Source organism: Panulirus ornatus, chromosome 1 (genome assembly GCF_036320965.1).
Source record: "Panulirus ornatus isolate Po-2019 chromosome 1, ASM3632096v1, whole genome shotgun sequence".
Taxonomy (NCBI): domain Eukaryota; kingdom Metazoa; phylum Arthropoda; class Malacostraca; order Decapoda; family Palinuridae; genus Panulirus; species Panulirus ornatus.
Window position 1 is genome coordinate 42,503,750 of NC_092224.1, and position 19,752 is coordinate 42,523,501.

The 19,752-nt window shown below is 42.4% G+C and overlaps 1 protein-coding gene across 1 annotated transcript in view; it reads left to right on the forward strand.

The window, feature by feature from the left end:
- The window catches only part of Clbn (Nuclear export mediator factor NEMF homolog Clbn), a 908,728-nt gene that overhangs the window by 781,009 nt on the left and 107,967 nt on the right, over positions 1–19,752 (forward strand). The window contains exon 16 of the mRNA XM_071695085.1: positions 856–1,061. Coding sequence (XP_071551186.1) covers positions 856–1,061 — 206 coding nt within the window. The remainder of the gene's footprint in view (positions 1–855; positions 1,062–19,752) is intronic.

A 19,752-nucleotide genomic window follows, 5' to 3' on the forward strand; every position in this document is an offset into this window, starting at 1 on the left:
GTTATAACTATTCCTTCAAACATACCCATTTTTGCTCTCTTGAGATAATCTCTCCTTCCACACATTCTTCATCACTCCCAGAACTTTTGCCCTCTTCCCCACCCTAAGACTCACCTCCACTTCCATGGTTCCATTCACTGCTAAGTCCACTCCCAGATATCTAAAACACTTCATTTCCTTCAATTTTTCTCCACTCAAACTTACATTCCAACTGATTTGTCCTTCAACCCTGCTTAACCTAATAACCTAATAACCATGCTCTTATTCACATTTACTCTCAACATTCTCCTTTCACACACTTTTCCAAATTCAGTCACCAAATTCTGTAGTTTCTCATTTGAATCAGCCACCAGTGTTGTATCATCAGCAAACAATAACTGACTGGCTTCCCAGGCCCTCTCATCCCCAACAGACTGCATACTTGCCCCTCTCCATAACTTGCATTTATCTCCTTAACCACCCCATCTATAAACAAAGTGAACAGTCATGGGGACATCACACACCCTTCTGCAGCCCAACCTTAACTGATAATGAATCGCTCTCCTCTCTTCCTACTCATACACATGCCTTACACCCTTGATATAAGCTTCTCACTGCTTTGAGCAGCTTACCTCCCACATCATATATTATTAACACTTTCCACAAAGCATCTCTGTCAACCCTGTCATATAACTTCTCCAGATCCATAAATGCTACATACAAATTCATCTGTTTTCTAAGTATTTTTTTTGCATACATTCTTCAAAGCAAACAGCTGATCCACACATCCTCTACCACTTCTGAAACCATACTGCAGTGTAGTAGCATATATGGAAAATGTAACTGATCATTATTATTATTACTTTTTCTTTATAGGAAAAAAAGGGAACAATATAGGAAACCTTACATGTGTAAACCAACCACCCAAACAGCAAATTTCAGAACAAGAGCAGCAGTCTCAACCAGGTATTGAAAATAGAGGTGGCCCACCGAAGCGAGGTCAGAAAAGCAAGATGAAAAAGCTTAAAAAATACCGTGATCAGGATGAAGAAGAACGGCAAATGCGAATGCAGTTGTTACAGGTAAATCATTATGCTCATGTATTCGTCATACTCATTTATCAATAACAGTAGATTTTTCTCTCATCCAAAAAAGATTGATTAATATGGAACACTCTTTAGCTACTATTTTCTTCTGTCATAGATCACTTGACTGGACCAGAAATACTTGTGTGTGATTCTTCATGAATAAAAACCAGTCTGCTTTCATAATTCAGATGTATTTATCAGGATTCACCCCTTTCCCCTGACCATCATGAAATGAATGAGGCAGATAGATGCTTATTCACATGAGTTCAGCAACAGTATAACAACCAATCTAAGCCTGTGAAGTTGCAGCCAGGAGTTGAAGTAGTGCCAGGCGGCCAGTCTCCATCATTCATTTATGTTTCTTTTATAACTATCTGAGGAACGATTTTTAAGAAAGAGTCCTGTTGGTACTTAGGACCTTTCTAAAGGCTTCTGGAGTCCAAGGCTGTGTTCCAATATCAGGAAAATGTAGACTCCTTTGGAGTGAAGTTCTTTGACGAGACTCTACTCTCAATAATATATCCTTGCCAAAGGTGACTTTCCACTCATAATGTAACCACAAGCAGGTGGAGTCCAGTAACACCTCATCATAATGGTGATTTGCCCACTGCAGTAATCTTTATACCAGTTGAGAGTTACTTGATGTTGGCTTGCACTGTCTTCTCTTGTTTTAGCCCTTCAGATATGGTAGATCAGAATTTTTACTTCTATTTATGGTTTCCATGACATAGATCATAAATACTCTTTCTCAAGAATTACTGTATGTGGAAACACTATCGGCATCATCTGCCACATGGTGGTGACCTTGTTTTGATGAAATACTCTAATCACCTACTTTTGTTTTTTATGTCTTATATGTTTGTTTCCTTTCATGAAATTTTTGAGGCATTACAGGACTCTGCTTGCTTGTGCTTAAACTATGAGTGAAAAGCCACCTTTGGTGGGGCTGCATCATTGTCTACTGATGAATGGAAGTACAGTCTCATCAAAAAACTTTTCACTCCAAAGGAGTCCATCACTTCCCTGTTCCTGGAAGTAGTGCTGCATTGAAGATGCAAGCTCCCCTTCTAATAAAGTTCTTGGATTTTATGATAATGATGATGGTAATTATTTTTTATTATTTTTTATTTTGCTTTGTCGCTGTCTCCCGCGTTTGCGAGGTAGCGCAAGGAAACAGACGAAAGAAATGGCCCAACCCACCCCCATACACATGTATATACATACACGTCCACACACGCAAATATATATACCTATACATCTCAATGTACACATATATATACACACACAGACATATACATATATACACATGTACATAATTCATACCGTCTGCCTTTATTTATTCCCATCGCCACCTCGCCACACATGGAATAACATCCCCCTCCCCCCTCATGTGTGCAAGGCAGCGCTAGGAAAAGACAACAAAGGCCCCATTTGTTCACACTCAGTCTCTAGCTGTCATGTAATAATGCCCGAAACCACAGCTCCCTTTCCACATCCAGGCCCCACAGAACTTTCCATGGTTTACCCCAGACGCTTCACATGCCCTGATTCAATCCATTGACAGCACGTCGACCCTGATATACCACATCGATCCAATTCACTCTATTCCTTGCCTGCCTTTCACCCTCCTGCATGTTCAGGCCCCGATCACTCAAAAGCTTTTTCACTCCTTCTTTCCACCTCCAGTTTGGTCTCCCACTTCTCCTTGTTCCCTCCACCTCCGACACATATATCCTCTTGGTCAATCTTTCCTCACTCATTCTCTCCATGTGCCCAGACCATTTCAAAACACCCTCTTCTGCTCTCTCAACCACGCTCTTTTTATTTCCACACATCTCTCTTACCCTTACATTACTTACTCGATCAAACCACCTCACACCACATATTGTCCTTTAAACATCTCATTTCCAGCATATCCACCCTCCTGCGCACAACTCTATCCATAGCCCACGCCTCGCAACCATACAACATTGTTGGAACCACTATTCCTTCAAACATAGCCATTTTAGCTTTCTGAGGTAATGTTCTCGACTTCCAAACATTCTTCAAGGCTCCCAGGATTTTCGCCCCCTCCCCCACCCTATGATTCACTTCTGCTTCCATGGTTCCATCCGCTGCCAGATCCGCTCCCAGATATCTAGAACACTATACTTCCTCCAGTTTTTCTCCATTCAAACTTACCTCCCAATTGACTTGACCCTCAACCCTACTGACCTTGGTAATGTTTCACTTATGTTTTTATAAGTACAGATGGGTCGGGATATAGCACAAGATAGATACTGCTTAAGTTGGTGACTGAGTTTGCAAAAGTATGGTTTCAGTGGAGAAAAACTGGAGTCAATGAAGTATTTGAGATATCTGGGAGTGGACTTAGCAGCGAATGGAACTAGGGAAGTGGAAGTTAGTCACAGGGTGGGGAGGGATGGAAGGTTCTGGGAGCGATGAATAATGTGTGGAAAGAGAGAACGTTATCTTGGAGAGCAAAAATGGGTATGTTTGAAGGAATAGTAGTTCCAACAATGTTTTATGGTTGTGAGTTATGGGCTATAGAATGGGTTTTACAGATGAGGGTGGATGTATTGGAAAGAAATGTTTAAGGACAGTGTGAGGTGGTTTGATCAAGCAAGTAATGAAAGGGTAAGAGAGATGTGTTGAAATAAAAAGAGTGTGGTTGAGAGAGCGAAAGAGGTTGTGTTGAAATGGATTGGACATATGGAGAGAATGAGTGAGGAAAGATTGTACAAGAGGATATGTGTCTGAGGGAGAGGGAACAAGGAGAAGCAGGAGACCACATTGGAGGTGGAAGGATGGAGTGAAAAAGATTTTGAGTGATCGGGGCCTGAACATACGCAGGAGGGTGAGAGGTGGGCAAGTAATTGATTGAATCGGAATGATGTAGTATACCAGAGTCGACATACTGTCAGTGGACTGAACCAGGGCACTTAAGAGTCTGGGATAAACCATGGAATGGTCTGTGGGGCCTGGATTTGGATAGAGAGCTGTGGCTTCAGTACATTACACATAATAGCTAGAGACTGAGTGTGAACGAATGTGGCCTTTTTTGTTTGTTTTCCTGGCACTACCTCTGAAATGGGGTAGTAATGCTTTTTTCTGTGGGATGAGGTGGCACAGGGAATGGATGAAGGTAAGCAAATATGAATATGTGTATGGGTATGGTGTTAATGTATGTATTTACTTATTTGTTTATTATACTTTGTTGCTGTCTCCCGTGTTAGCGAGGTAGCGCAAGGAAACTGACGAAAGAATAGCCCAACCCCCCACATACACATGTATATACATACACACCCACACATGCACATATACATACCTATACATTTCAACGTATACATGCATACATATACATACACAGACATATACATATATATTTTTTTTTTTTTTTTTTTTTTTATACTTTGTCGCTGTCTCCCGCGTTTGCGAGGTAGCGCAAGGAAACAGACGAAAGAAATGGCCCAACCCCCCCCATACACATGTATATACATACGTCCACACACGCAAATATACATACCTACACAGCTTTCCATGGTTTACCCCAGACGCTTCACATGCCTTGATTCAATCCACTGACAGCACGTCAGCCCCGGTATACCACACCGCTCCAATTCACTCTGTTCCTTGCCCTCCTTTCACCCTCCTGCATGTTCAGGCCCCGATCACACAAAATCTTTTTCACTCCATCTTTCCACCTCCAATTTGGTCTCCCTCTTCTCCTTGTTCCCTCCACCTCCGACACATATATCCTCTTGGTCAATCTTTCCTCACTCATTCTCTCCATGTGCCCAAACCACTTCAAAACACCCTCTTCTGCTCTCTCAACCACGCTCTTTTTATTTCCACACATCTCTCTTACCCTTACGTTACTCACTCGATCAAACCACCTCACACCACACATTGTCCTCAAACATCTCATTTCCAGCACATCCATCCTCCTGCGCACAACTCTATCCATAGCCCACGCCTCGCAACCATACAACATTGTTGGAACCACTATTCCTTCAAACATACCCATTTTTGCTTTCCGAGATAATGTTCTCGACTTCCACACATTCTTCAAGGCCCCCAGAATTTTCGCCCCCTCCCCCACCCTATGATCCACTTCCGCTTCCATGGTTCCATCCGCTGCCAGATCCACTCCCAGATATCTAAAACACTTCACTTCCTCCAGTTTTTCTCCATTCAAACTCACCTCCCAATTGACTTGACCCTCAACCCTACTGTACCTAATAACCTTGCTCTTATTCACATTTACTCTTAACTTTCTTCTTCCACACACTTTACCAAACTCAGTCACCAGCTTCTGCAGTTTCACACATGAATCAGCCACCAGCGCTGTGTCGTCAGCGAACAACAACTGACTCACTTCCCAAGCTCTCTCATCCCCAACAGACTTCATACTTGCCCCTCTTTCCAAAACTCTTGCATTTACCTCCCTAACAACCCCATCCATAAACAAATTAAACAACCATGGAGACATCACACACCCCTGCCGCAAACCTACATTCACTGAGAACCAATCACTTTCCTCTCTTCCTACACGTACCCATGCCTTACATCCTCGATAAAAACTTTTCACTACTTCTAACAACTTGCCTCCCACACCATATATTCTTAATACCTTCCACAGAGCATCTCTATCAACTCTATCATATGCCTTCTCCAGATCCATAAATGCTACATACAAATCCATATATATATTTTTTTTTTTTTTTTTTTTTTTTTATACTTTGTCGCTGTCTCCCGCGTTTGCGAGGTAGCGCGAGGAAACAGACGAAAGAAATGGCCCAACCCCCATACACACGTACATACACACGTCCACACACGCAAATATACATACCTACACAGCTTTCCATGGTTTACCCCATATATACATATATACATATATATGCATGTACATATTCATACTTACTGCCTTCATCCATTCCTGTAGCCAGCCTGCCACACATGAAATGCCACCCCCTCCCCCTGCACACAAGCGAGGTAGTGCTAGGAATGGACAACAAAGGCCACATTCGTTCACACTCAGTCTCTAGGTGTCATGTGTAATGCACCAAAACCACAGCTCCCTTTTCACATCCAGGCCCCAGAAAACTTTCCATGGTTTACCCCAGTTCAATCCACTGACAGCATGTCCACCCAGGTATACAACATCATTCCAATTCTTTCTATTCCTTGCACGCCTTTCACCCTTCTGTATTTTTAGGCCCCAATTGCTCAAAATCTTTTTCACTCCATGCTTTCACCTCCAATTTAGTCTCCCACTTCTCCTAATTCCCTCCACCTCTGACAGATATATCCTCTATGTCAATTTTTCCTCTCATTCTCTCCATATGACCAAACCATTTCAATATGCCCTCTTCTGCTCTCTCAACCACACTGTTTTTATTACCACACATCTCTCTTACCCTTTAATTACTTACTCTATCAAACCACCTCACACCACATATTGTTTCAAACATCTCATTTCCAACACATCCACCCTCCTTCACACAACCCTATCTATAGCCGACACCTCACAACCATATAACGTTGTTGGAACCACTATTGATTCAAACATACCCATTTTTCCCCTGTGAGATAACATTCTCATAACATTCTTCAATGCTCCCAGAACCTTCACCCTCTCCCCCAATTCTGTAACTCACTTCTGCTTCCATGGTTCCATCCGCTGCCAAATCCACTCCCAGATATCTAAAACACTTCACTTCCTCCATTCTTTCTCCATTCAAACTTACCTCCCAATTGACTTGTTCCTCAACCCTACTGTACCTAATAACCTTGCTATTATTCACATTTCCTCTCAGCTTTCTTCTTTCACACACTTTACCAAACTGAGTCACTAGCTTCTGCAGTTTCTCACCTGAATCAGCCGCCACTGCTGTATCATCAGCGAACAACAACTGACTCACTTCCCAAGCCTTCTCATCCACAACAGACTTCGTACTTGCCCCTCTCTCCAAAACTCTTGCATTTACCTCCCTAACAACCCCATCCATAAACAAATTAAACAACCTTGGAGACACCACACACCCCTGTCGCAAACCAACATTCACTGAGAACCACTCACTTTCCTCTCTTCCTCCTCATACACATACCTTACATTCTCGATAAAACTTTTCACCGCTTCTAGCAGCTTACCTCCCACATCATGTACTCTTAATACCTTCCACAGAGCATCTCTATCAACTCTATCATATGCCATCTCCAGATCCATAAATGCTACATACATATCCATTTGTTTTTCTAAGTATTTCTCACATACATTCTTCAAAGCATACAACTGATCCACACATTCTCTACCACTTCTGAAACCTCACTGCTCTTCTCCAATCTGATGCTCTATACATGCCTTCACCCTCTCAATCAATACCCTACGATATAACAAATATAACAATATAACAATTTTATACCTCTGTAATTTGAACACTCACCTCTATACCCTTTGCGTTTATACATTGGCACAATGCATGCTCTCTGCCAATCCTCAGGCACTTCACCATGAACCATACATACTTTGAATATTCTCACCAACCAGTCAACAGCACAGTCACCCCCTTTTTTAATAGATTCCACTGTAGTATCATTCAAACCTGCTGCTGTGCCGGCTTTCATCTTCCGCAAAGCTTTCACTACCTCTTCTCTGTTTACCAAACCATTCTCCCTGACCCTCTCACTTCTCACACCACCTCGACTAAAACACCCTGTAACTGCCACTCTATCATCAAACACATTAAACAAACCTTCAAATTATTCACTGCATCTCCTTCTCACTTCACCACTACTTGTTATTACCTCCCCATTAGCCACTTCCCCGATGTTCCCATTTGTTCTCTTGTCCTGTGCACTTTATTTACCTCCTTCCAAAACATCTTTAAATTCATCCTAAGATTTAATGATGCACTCTTACCCCACCTCTCATTTGTCCTGTTTTTGAACTATTGCACCTTTCTCTTGACCTCCTGCCTCTTTCTTTTATACATCTCCAAGTCATTTGCACTATTTCCCTGCAAAAATCATCCAAATTCCTCTCTCCTCTCTTTGGGTTACTTCTTCATCCAACCACTCACTACCCTTTCTCCCACCTTTCTCATGCCACAGGCATCTTTTGCGCAAGCCACCACTGCTTGCCTAAATACATCCCATTCCTCCCCCACTCCCCTTACATCTTTTGGTCTCACCTTTTTCTATTCTGCAGTCAATGTCTCATGTTACTTCCTCACACAAGTCTCCTTTCCAAACTCACTTACTCTCGCCACTCTCTTCACCCCAACATATATATATATATATATGTATTTTTTATTTTATTTATTTTGCTTTGTCGCTGTCTCCCGCGTTTGCGAGGTAGCGCAAGGAAACAGACGAAAGAAATGGCCCAACCCACCCCCATACACATGTATATACATACACGTCCACACACGCAAATATACATACCCATACATCTCAATGTACACATAATATACACACACACACAGATATATACATATCTACACATGTACATAATTCATACTGTCTGCTTTTATTTATTCCCATCGCCACCTCGCCACACATGGAATAACCTCCCCCTCCCTCCTCATGTATGCGAGGTAGCGCTAGGAAAAGACAACATAGGCCCCATTCGTTCACACTCAGTCTCTAGCTGTCATGTAATAATGCCCGAAACCACAGCTCCCTTTCCACATCCAGGCCCCACACAACTTTCCATGGTTTACCCCAGATGCTTCACATGCCCTAATTCAATCCATTGACAGCACGTCGACCCCAGTATACCACATCGATCCAATTCACTCTATTCCTTGCCCGCCTTTCACCCTCCTACATGTTCAGGCCCCGATCAGTCAAAATCTTTTTCACTCCATCTTTCCACCTCCAATTTGGTCTCTCACTTCTCGTTCCCTCCACCTCTGACACATATATCCTCTTGGTCAATCTTTCCTCACTCATATATATTCTTTTTTTTCAAACTATTTGCCATTTCCCGTGTTAGCGAGGTAGCGTTAAGAACAGAGGACTGGGCCATTGAGGGAATATCCTCACCTGGCCCCCTTCTCAGTTCCTTCTTTTGGAAAATTAAAAAAAAAACGAAATGGGAGGATTTCCAACCCCCCGCTCCCTCCCCTTTTAGTCGCCTTCTACGACACGCAAGGGATACGTGGGAAATATTCTTTCTCCCCTATCCCTATATATATATATATATATATATATATATATATATATATATATATATATATATTATATATATATATATATATATATATATATATATATTTTTTTTTTTTTATACTTTGTCGCTGTCTCCCGCGTTTGCGAGGTAGCGCAAGGAAACAGACGAAAGAAATGGCCCAACCCCCCCCCCCATACACATGTACATACACACGTCCACACACGCAAATATACATACCTACACAGCTTTCCATGGTTTACCCCAGACGCTTCACATGCCTTGCTTCAATCCACTGACAGCACGTCAACCCCTGTATACCACATGACTCCAATTCACTCTATTTCTTGCCCTCCTTTCACCCTCCTGCATGTTCAGGCCCCGATCACACAAAATCTTTTTCACTCCATCTTTCCACCTCCAATTTGGTCTCCCTCTTCTCCTCGTTCCCTCCACCTCCGACACATATATCCTCTTGGTCAATCTCTCCTCACTCATTCTCTCCATGTGCCCAAACCATTTCAAAACACCCTCTTCTGCTCTCTCAACCACGCTCTTTTTATTTCCACACATCTCTCTTACCCTTACGTTACTTACTCGATCAAACCACCTCACACCACACATTGTCCTCAAACATCTCATTTCCAGCACATCCATCCTCCTGCGCACATCTCTATCCATAGCCCACGCCTCGCAACCATACAACATTGTTGGAACCACTATTCCCTCAAACATACCCATTTTTGCTTTCCGAGATAATGTTCTCGACTTCCACACATTTTTCAAGGCTCCCAAAATTTTCGCCCCCTCCCCCACCCTATGATCCACTTCCGCTTCCATGGTTCCATCCGCTGACAGATCCACTCCCAGATATCTAAAACACTTCACTTCCTCCAGTTTTTCTCCATTCAAACTCACCTCCCAATTGACTTGACCCTCACCCCTACTGTACCTAATAACCTTGCTCTTATTCACATTTACTCTCAACTTTCTTCTTCCACACACTTTACCAAACTCAGTCACCAGCTTCTGCAGTTTCTCACATGAATCAGCCACCAGCGCTGTATCATCAGCGAACAACAACTGACTCACTTCCCAAGCTCTCTCATCCCCAACAGACTTCATACTTGCCCCTCTTTCCAGGACTCTTGCATTTACCTCCCTTACAACCCCATCCATAAACAAATTAAACAACCATGGAGACATCACACACCCCTGCCGCAAACCTACATTCACTGAGAACCAATCACTTTCCTCTCTTCCTACACGTACACATGCCTTACATCCTCGATAAAAACTTTTCACTGCTTCTAACAACTTGCCTCCCACACCATATATTCTTAATACCTTCCACAGAGCATCTCTATCAACTCTATCATATGCCTTCTCCAGATCCATAAATGCTACATACAAATCCATTTGCTTTTCTAAGTATTTCTCACATACATTCTTCAAAGCAAACACCTGATCCACACATCCTCTACCACTTCTGAAACCGCACTGCTCTTCCCCAATCTGATGCTCTGTACATGCCTTCACCCTCTCAATCAATACCCTCCCATATAATTTACCAGGAATACTCAACAAACTTATACCTCTGTAATTTGAGCACTCACTCTTATCCCCTTTGCCTTTGTACAATGGCACTACGCACGCATTCCGCCAATCCTCAGGCACCTCACCATGAGTCATACATACATTAAATAACCTTACCAACCAGTCAACAATACAGTCACCCCCTTTCTTAATAAATTCCACTGCAATACCATCCAAACCTGCTGCCTTGCCGGCTTTCATCTTCCGCAAAGCTTTTACTACCTCTTCTCTGTTTACCAAATCATTTTCCCTAACCCTCTCACTTTGCACACCACCTCGACCCAAACACCCTATATCTGCCACTCTGTCATCAGACACATTCAACAAACCTTCAAAATACTCATTCCATCTCCTTCTCACATCACCGCTACTTGTTATCACCTCCCCATTTACGCCCTTCACTGAAGTTCCCATTTGCTCCCTTGTCTTACGCACCCTATTTACCTCCTTCCAGAACATCTTTTTATTCTCCCTAAAATTTACTGATAGTCTCTCACCCCAACTCTCATTTGCCCTTTTTTTCACCTCTTGCACCTTTCTCTTGACCTCCTGTCTCTTTCTTTTATACTTCTCCCACTCAATTGCATTTTTTCCCTGCAAAAATCGTCCAAATGCCTCTCTCTTCTCTTTCACTAATACTCTTACTTCTTCATCCCACCACTCACTACCCTTTCTAAACAGCCCACCTCCCACTCTTCTCATGCCACAAGCATCTTTTGCGCAATCCATCACTGATTCCCTAAAATACATCCCATTCCTCCCCCACTCCCCTTACTTCCATTGTTCTCACCTTTTTCCATTCTGTACACAGTCTCTCCTGGTACTTCCCCACACAGGTCTCCTTCCCAAGCTCACTTACTCTCACCACCTTCTTCACCCCAACATTCACTCCTCTTTTCTGAAAACCCATACTAATCTTCACCTTAGCCTCCACAAGATAATGATCAGACATCCCTCCAGTTGCACCTCTCAGCACATTAACATCCAAAAGTCTCTCTTTCGCACGCCTGTCAATTAACACGTAATCCAATAACGCTCTCTGGCCATCTCTCCTACTTACATAAGTATACTTATGTATATCTCGCTTTTTAAACCAGGTATTCCCAATCATCAGTCCTTTTTCAGCACATAAATCTACAAGCTCTTCACCATTTCCATTTACAACACTGAACACCCCATGCATACCAATTATTCCCTCAACTGCCACATTACTCACCTTTGCATTCAAATCACCCATCACTATAACCCGGTCTCGTGCATCAAAACCGCTAACACACTCATTTAGCTGCTCCCAAAACACTTGCCTCTCATGATCTTTCTTCTCATGCCCAGGTGCATATGCACCAATAATCACCCACCTCTCTCCATCAACTTTCAATTTTACCCATATTAATCGAGAATTTACTTTCTTACATTCTATCACATACTCCCACAACTCCTGTTTCAGGAGTATTGCTACTCCTTCCCTTGCTCTTGTCCTCTCACTAACCCCTGACTTCACTCCCCAGACATTTCCAAACCACTCTTCCCCTTTACCCTTGAGCTTCGTTTCACTCAGAGCCAAAACATCCAGGTTCCTTTCCTCAAACATACTACCTATCTCTCCTTTTTTCACATCTTGGTTACATCCACACACATTTAGGCACCCCACTCTGAGCCTTCGAGGAGGATGATCACTCCCCGCGTGACTCCTTCTTCTGTTTCCCATTTTAGAAAGTTAATACAAGGAGGGGAGGATTTCCGGCCCCCCGCTCCCGTCCCCTCTAGTCGCTTTCTACGACACGCGAGGAATATATATATATATATATATATATATATATATATATATATATATATATATATATATATATATATATATATATATATCCCTGGGGATGGGGGAGAAAGAATACTTCCCACGTATTCCCTGCGTGTCGTAGAAGGCGACTAAAAGGGGAGGGAGCGGGTGGCTGGAAATCCTCCCCTTTCTTGTTTTTTTTTTTTTTTTCCAAAAGAAGGAACAGAGAAGGGGGTCAGGTGAGGATATTCCCTCTAAGGCCCAGTTCTCTGTTCTTAACGCTACCTCGCTAACGCGGGAAATGGCAAATAGTATGAAAAAAAAAAAAAAAAAAAATATAAATATATATATATATATATATATATATATATATATATATATATATATATATATATGTATATACATGTGTATGGGGGTGGGTTGGGCCATTTCTTTCGTCTGTTTCCTTGCACTACCTCGCAGACGCGGGAGACAGCGACAAAAAAAAAAAAAAAGTGTCAGCTAATAAAATCAAAGAGAGACTTCTAAGATTGAAACCATTGTTAATGAGTCAGATAATTCTGGAGGAAACAACTAAAAAAGCTATTTGAATAAGCTAAGGTTGTGGCGCCATAGCTTTCTGATGGTTCAGTGCTCTACAAACTTTGTTTCATGTGCAAAATTATGAAAAATATTATATGAATTACCTTCAAGCTATAAGATGTATATGAAACAGATGAATTTTGTGTTTAAGATTTGGGGCCTATCCCCAAGATATCTCATGATCTGTTATCCATTATGCCAAATGTGGAAAACAGGATTGTTTGGAAATGGGTTAGAGCTGAGACATACCTCGGCGTTTTGACCGTTCAACTGTCTTCCTCAGGAGATACTGATTCCAGCATTTGGCGGGACCATGTTCCCTAGCAAGTGGTCCCTGCCTTCCCTGCCTTGGCGTGTCGCTCTCTGATTGGATCGCTTGTCTTGTTACATTTGCTCTTTCATGGCGGTCTCCGCTGCCTGATGCTGCGGCTAGCGGATGAGCACAGACCTTGACCTTGTATTTGAGAATGATGTAAGCCACTTCTGATGTCTTTGAAAGTGATGTGAGCCGCTTCTGGTGTCTTTCTTATTTGCTTGCTTGGGCCCTTGTGCAGTATTCTCGCCTCGTACCGCTATGTGGATTTGCAGTGACAAGTTCCATTCTATTCACATCGTGCAAGTTTCTCTCACCACGATGTAAACGGAGCAGAACTCATCACTACAAATCCATGTTGTTGGGCGAGGCGGGAAGACTGCACATGTGCCTGAGCAAGCAAGTGGGAGACACATTGGAGGCGGCTTGCATCACTGTCAAAGACAATGTTAACACAAGGTAGAGCTGTGTTGTGGAGGTATTAGGACAGGTAAGTGATGCAATCAGAGGTGTTCTCCGACCACGTGACCAGTGTGTCCTCCTGAATGCTGGAGACAGTGTATCATGACGGGGAAATTTGATCTGTCGAAACTTTGAGGAGTGTCTCGGCTCTCGCTCATTTGTTATAATACTATCATGTTTTCCATAACTCATTATGTATATGCAAATATTCCAAAATTCAGAACACTTTTGATCCCAGGCATTTTAGATAATGGATACTCAACCTGTAGGAGTGTGCAGGATGTAAGTTTGACTTTTATGAATGAGATTAGCAAACATCTAGACAGACATGACTCACAAGCAATAATCTTAAACATTGATTTTAGCACTACCTTTATAACACAATCCAGCCACATATTTTGTTAAGTAAATTCTTAGGGATGTATGTAAACTGTCTTCCGCATTGGCGGGCAAGCAGACGGGGAGTGGCCCGGCCCACCCACGTTCATATATATATATATATATATATAAGTCTGTGTATGTATATGTATGTATACGTTGAAATGTATAGGCATTTATATGTGGGTGTGTGGGCGTTTATGTATATACATGTGTATGTGGGTGAGTTGGGCCATTCTTTTGTCTGCTTCCTTGCGCTACCTCACTAATGTGGGAGACGGCGACTAAGTATAATAAATAAATATTTATTTTTATATTTGTTATACTTTATCACTGTCTCCCGCATTAGCGAGGTAGCGCAAGGCAGCAGACGAAAGAATGGCCCAACCCACCCACATACACATGTATATACATACACGTCCACACGCAAATATACATACCTATACATCTCAACATATACATATATATACACACTCAGACATATACATATGTACACATATACATAATTCATACTGTCTGCCCTTATTCCTGTTGCCATCCCGCCACACATGAAATGACAGCCCCCTCCCCCTGCATGTGCGTGAGGTAGCGCGAGGAAAAGACAACAAAGGCCACATTCGTTCACACTCAGTCTCTAGCTGTCATGCATAATGCACCGAAACCACAGCTCCCTTTCCGCATCCAACCCCACAAAACATTCCATGGATTACCCAAGACGCTTCATATGCCCTGGTTCAGTCCATTGACAGCACGTCGACCCCGGTGTACCACATCGTTCCAGTTTACTTTATTCCTTGCATGCCTTTCACCCTCCTGCATGTTCAGGCCTCGATCACTCAAAATTTTTTTCACTCCATCTTTCCACCTCCAGTTTGGTCTCCCACTTCTCATTCCCTCCACCCTCCTCCACATAACTCTATATATAGCCCACGCCTCATGACCATATAACATTGTTGGAACCAGTATTCCTTCAAGCATACCCATTTTTGCTTTCCAAGATAACGTTCTCGACTTCCACACATTTTTCAACACTCCCAAAACTTTCGCCCCCTCCCCCACCCTATGATTCACTTCCGCTTCCATGGTTCCATCCACTGCCAAATCCACTCCCAGACATCTAAAACACTTCACTTCCTCCAGTTTTTCTCCATTCAAACTTACTTCCCAATTGACTTGTCCCTCAACCCTACTGTACCTAATAACCTTGCTCTTATTCACATTTACTCTCAGCTTTCTTCTTTCACACACTTTACCAAACTCAGTCACCAGCCTCTGCAGTTTCTCACCTGTATCAGCCTCCAGTGCTGTATCATCAGCGAACAACAACTGACTCACTTGCCAAGCTCGCTCATCCACAACAGACTGCATACTTGCCCCTCTTTCCAAAACTCTTGCATTCACCTCCCTAACAACCCCATCCATAAACAAATTAAACAACCATGGAGCCATCACGCACCCCTGCGGCAAACCAATTCACTGAGAACCAATCACTTTCCTCTCTTCCTACACATACACTTGCCTTACATCATCGATAAAACCTTTTCACTGCTTCTAACAACTTGCCTCCCACACCATATATATTTAATACCTTCCACAGAGCATCTCTATCACCTCTTATCATATTCCTTCTCCAGATCCATAAATGCTCCATACAGACCCATTTGCTTTTCTAAGTATTTCTCACATACATTCTTCAAAGCAAACACCTGATCCACACATCCTCTACCACTTCTGAAACCACACTGCTCATCCCCAATCTGATGCTCTGTACATGCCTTCACCCTCTCAATCAATAATACGCCCCCATATAATTTCCCAGGAATACTCAACAAACTTATACCTCTATAATTTGAACTCTCTTTTATATCCTTTGCCTTTGTACAATGGCACTATGCAAGCATTCCGCCAGTCCTCAGTCATCTCACCATGAATCATACATACATTAAATAACCTTACCAACCAGTCAACAATACAGTCATTCCCTTTTTTTTTAATGAACTCCACTGCAATACCATCCAAACCCACAGCCTTGCCAGCTTTCATCTTCCACAAGGCTTTTACTACCTCTTCTCTGTTTACCAAATCATTCTCCCTAATCCTCTCACTTTGCACATCACCTCAACCAAAACACCCTATATCTGCCACTCTATCATCAAACACATTCAACAAAACTTCAAAATACCTACTCCATCTCCTCACATCACCACTACTTGTTATCACCTCCCCATTAGCCACCTTCACTGATGTTCCCATTTGTACCCTTGTCTTATGCACTTCATTTACCTCCTTCCAAAACATCTTTTTATTCTCCCTAAAATTTAATGATACTCTCTCACCCCAACTCTCATTTGCCCTCTTTTTTGCCTCTTGCACCTTTCTCTTGACCTCCTTCCTCTTTCTTTTATATATCTCCCAGTCATTTGCATTATTTCCCTGCAAAAATCATCCAAATACCTCTCTCTTCTCTTTCACTAACATTCTTACTTCTTCATCCCACCACTCACTACACTTTCTAATCTGTCCACTTCCCACACTTCTAATGCCACAAGCATCTTTTGCACAAGCTATCACTGCTTCTATAAATACATCCCATTCCTCCCCATCTTCCCTGACATCCTTTGTTCTCACCATTTTTCCATTCTGTACTCAGTCTCTCCTGGTACTTCCTCACACAAGTCTCCTTCCAAAGCTCACTTACTGTCACCACTCACTTCACCCCAACATTCTCTCTTCTTTTCTGAAAACCTCTACAAATCTTCACCTTCTTCTCCACAAGATAATTATCAGACATCCCTCCAGTTGCACCTCTCAGCACATTAACATCCAAAAGTCTCTCTCGCGTGCCTATCAATTAGCATGTAACCCAATAATGCTCTTTGGCTATCTCTCCAATTCACATACGTCTATTTATGTATATCTCTCTCTTTGAACCAGGTATTCCCAATCACCAGTCCTTTTTCAGCACATAAATGTCCAAGCTCTTAACCATTTCCATTTACAACACTAAACACCCCATGTACACCAATTATTTCCTCAACTGCCGCATTAACCATTAACTCACCTTTGTATTCAAATCACCCATCACTATAACCTCGTCTCGTGCATCAAAACTACTAAAACACTTACTCTGCTGCTCCTAAAACACTTGCCTCTCATGATCTTTCTTCTCAAGCCCAGGTGCATATGCACCAATAATCATTCATCTCTCTCCATCCACTCTCAATTTTAGCCATATCAGTCTAGAGTTTACTTTCTTACACTCTGTCACATACTCCCATCACTCCTGTTTCAGGAGTAGTGCTACTCCTTCCCTTGCTCATGTCCTCTCACTAACCCATGACTTTACTCCCATAACATTCCCAAACCACTCTTCCCCTTTACCCTTGAGCTTCGTTTCACTCAGAGCCAAAACATCCAGGTTCCTTTCCTCAAACATACCTATCTCTCCTTTTTTCTCATCTTGGTTACATCCACACATATCTAGACACCCAATCTGAGCCTTTGAGGAGGATGAGGACTCTCTGCTTGACTCCTTCTTCTGTTTCCCCGTTTAGAAAGTTAAAATAGGGGGAAATAGAAGGAGTCACCCTGGGAGTGCTCATTCTCCTCGAAGGCTCAGATTGGGGTGTCTAAATGTGTGTGGATGTAACCAAGATGAGAAAAAAGGAGAGAGAGGAAGTATGTTTGAGGAAAGGAACCTGGATGTTTTGGCTCTGAGTGAAACGAAGCTCAAGGGTAAAGGGGAGGAGTGGCTTGGGAATGTCATGGGAGTAAAATCAGGTGTTATTGAAAAGACAAGAGCAAGGGAAGGAGTAGCACTACTCCTGAAACATTAGTGGTGGGAGTGTGTGATACAGTGTAAGAAAGTAAACTCTAGATTGATATGGGTAAAAGTGAAAGTGGATGGAGAGAGATGCTGCATATGCACCTGGGCATGAGAAAAAAGATCATGAGAGGGAAGTGTTTTGGGAGCAGTTGAGTGAGTGTGTTAGTAGTTTTGATGCACGAGACGAGGTTATAGTGATGGGTGATTTGAATTTGTGCAAAGGTGAGTAATGTGGCAGTTGAGGGAATAATTGTTGTAAATTGGGTGTTTAGTGTTGTAAATGGAAATGGTGAAGAGCTTGTGCATTTATGTGCTGAAAAAGGACTTGTGATCTGGGATACCTGGTTTAAAGAGAGAGATATCCATAAGTATAAGTATGTAAGTAGGAGAGATTGTCAGAGAGTGTTATTGGATTATGTGTTAATTGATAGGCATGCGAAGGAGAGACTTTTGGTTGTTAATATGCTGAGAGGAGCTACTGGAGGGATGTCTGATCATTATCTTTGGAAGAGAGTGGTGAGAGAAAGTGAGCTTGGGAAGGAAACTTCTGTGAGGAAGTACCAGTAGAGAGTCAGTACAGAATGGAAAAAGGTTAGAATAAAGGACATAAGGGGAGTGGGGGACGAGTGGGATGTTTTTAGGGAAGCAGTGATGGCTTGTGCAAAAGATGCCTGTGGCATGAGAAGCATGGGAGGTGGGGAGATTAGAAAGGGTAGCGAGTGGTGGGATGAAGAAGTAAGGTTGTTAGTGAAAGAGAAGACAGAGGCATTTTGATGATTTTTGCAGGGAAATAATGCAAATGACTGGAAGATGTATAAAAGAAAGAAGCAGGAGGTTAAGAGAAAGATGCAAGAGGCGAAAAAGAGGGCAAATGAGAGTTGGGGAGAGTATCATTAAATTTTAGGGAGAATAAAAAGATGTTTTGGAAGGAGGTAAATAAAATGCGTAAGACAAGGGAATCAATGGGAACTTCAGGGAAGGGGGCTAATGGGGAGGTGATATCAAGTAGTGGTGATGTAAGAAGGAGATGGAGTGAGTATTTTGAAGGTTTGTTGAATGTGTTAGATTATAGAGTGGCAGATATGGGGTGTTTTGGTTGAGGTGGTGTGTAAAATGAGAGGGTTATGGAGAATGATTTGGTAAACAGAGAAGAGGTAGTAAAAGCTTTGCGGAAGATGAAAGCCGGCAAGGTAGCGGGTTTGGATGGTATTGTAGTGGAATTTACAAGAAAGGGGGTGACTGTATTGTTGACTGGTTGGTAAGGTTATTTAATGTATGTATGACTCATGGTGAGGTGCCTGAGGATTGGCAGAATGCGTGCATAGTGCCATTGTACAAAGGCAAAGGGGATAAGAGTGAGTGCTCAAATTACAGAGGTATAAGTTTGTTGAGTATTCCTGGTAAATTATATGGGAGGGTATTGATTGAGAGGGTGAAGGCATGTACAGAGCATCAGATTGGGGAAGAGCAGTGTGGTTTCAGAAGTGGTAGAGGATGTGTGGATCAGGTGTTTGCTTTGAAGAATGTATGTGAGAAATACTTAGAAAACCAAATGGATTTGTATGTAGCATTTATGGA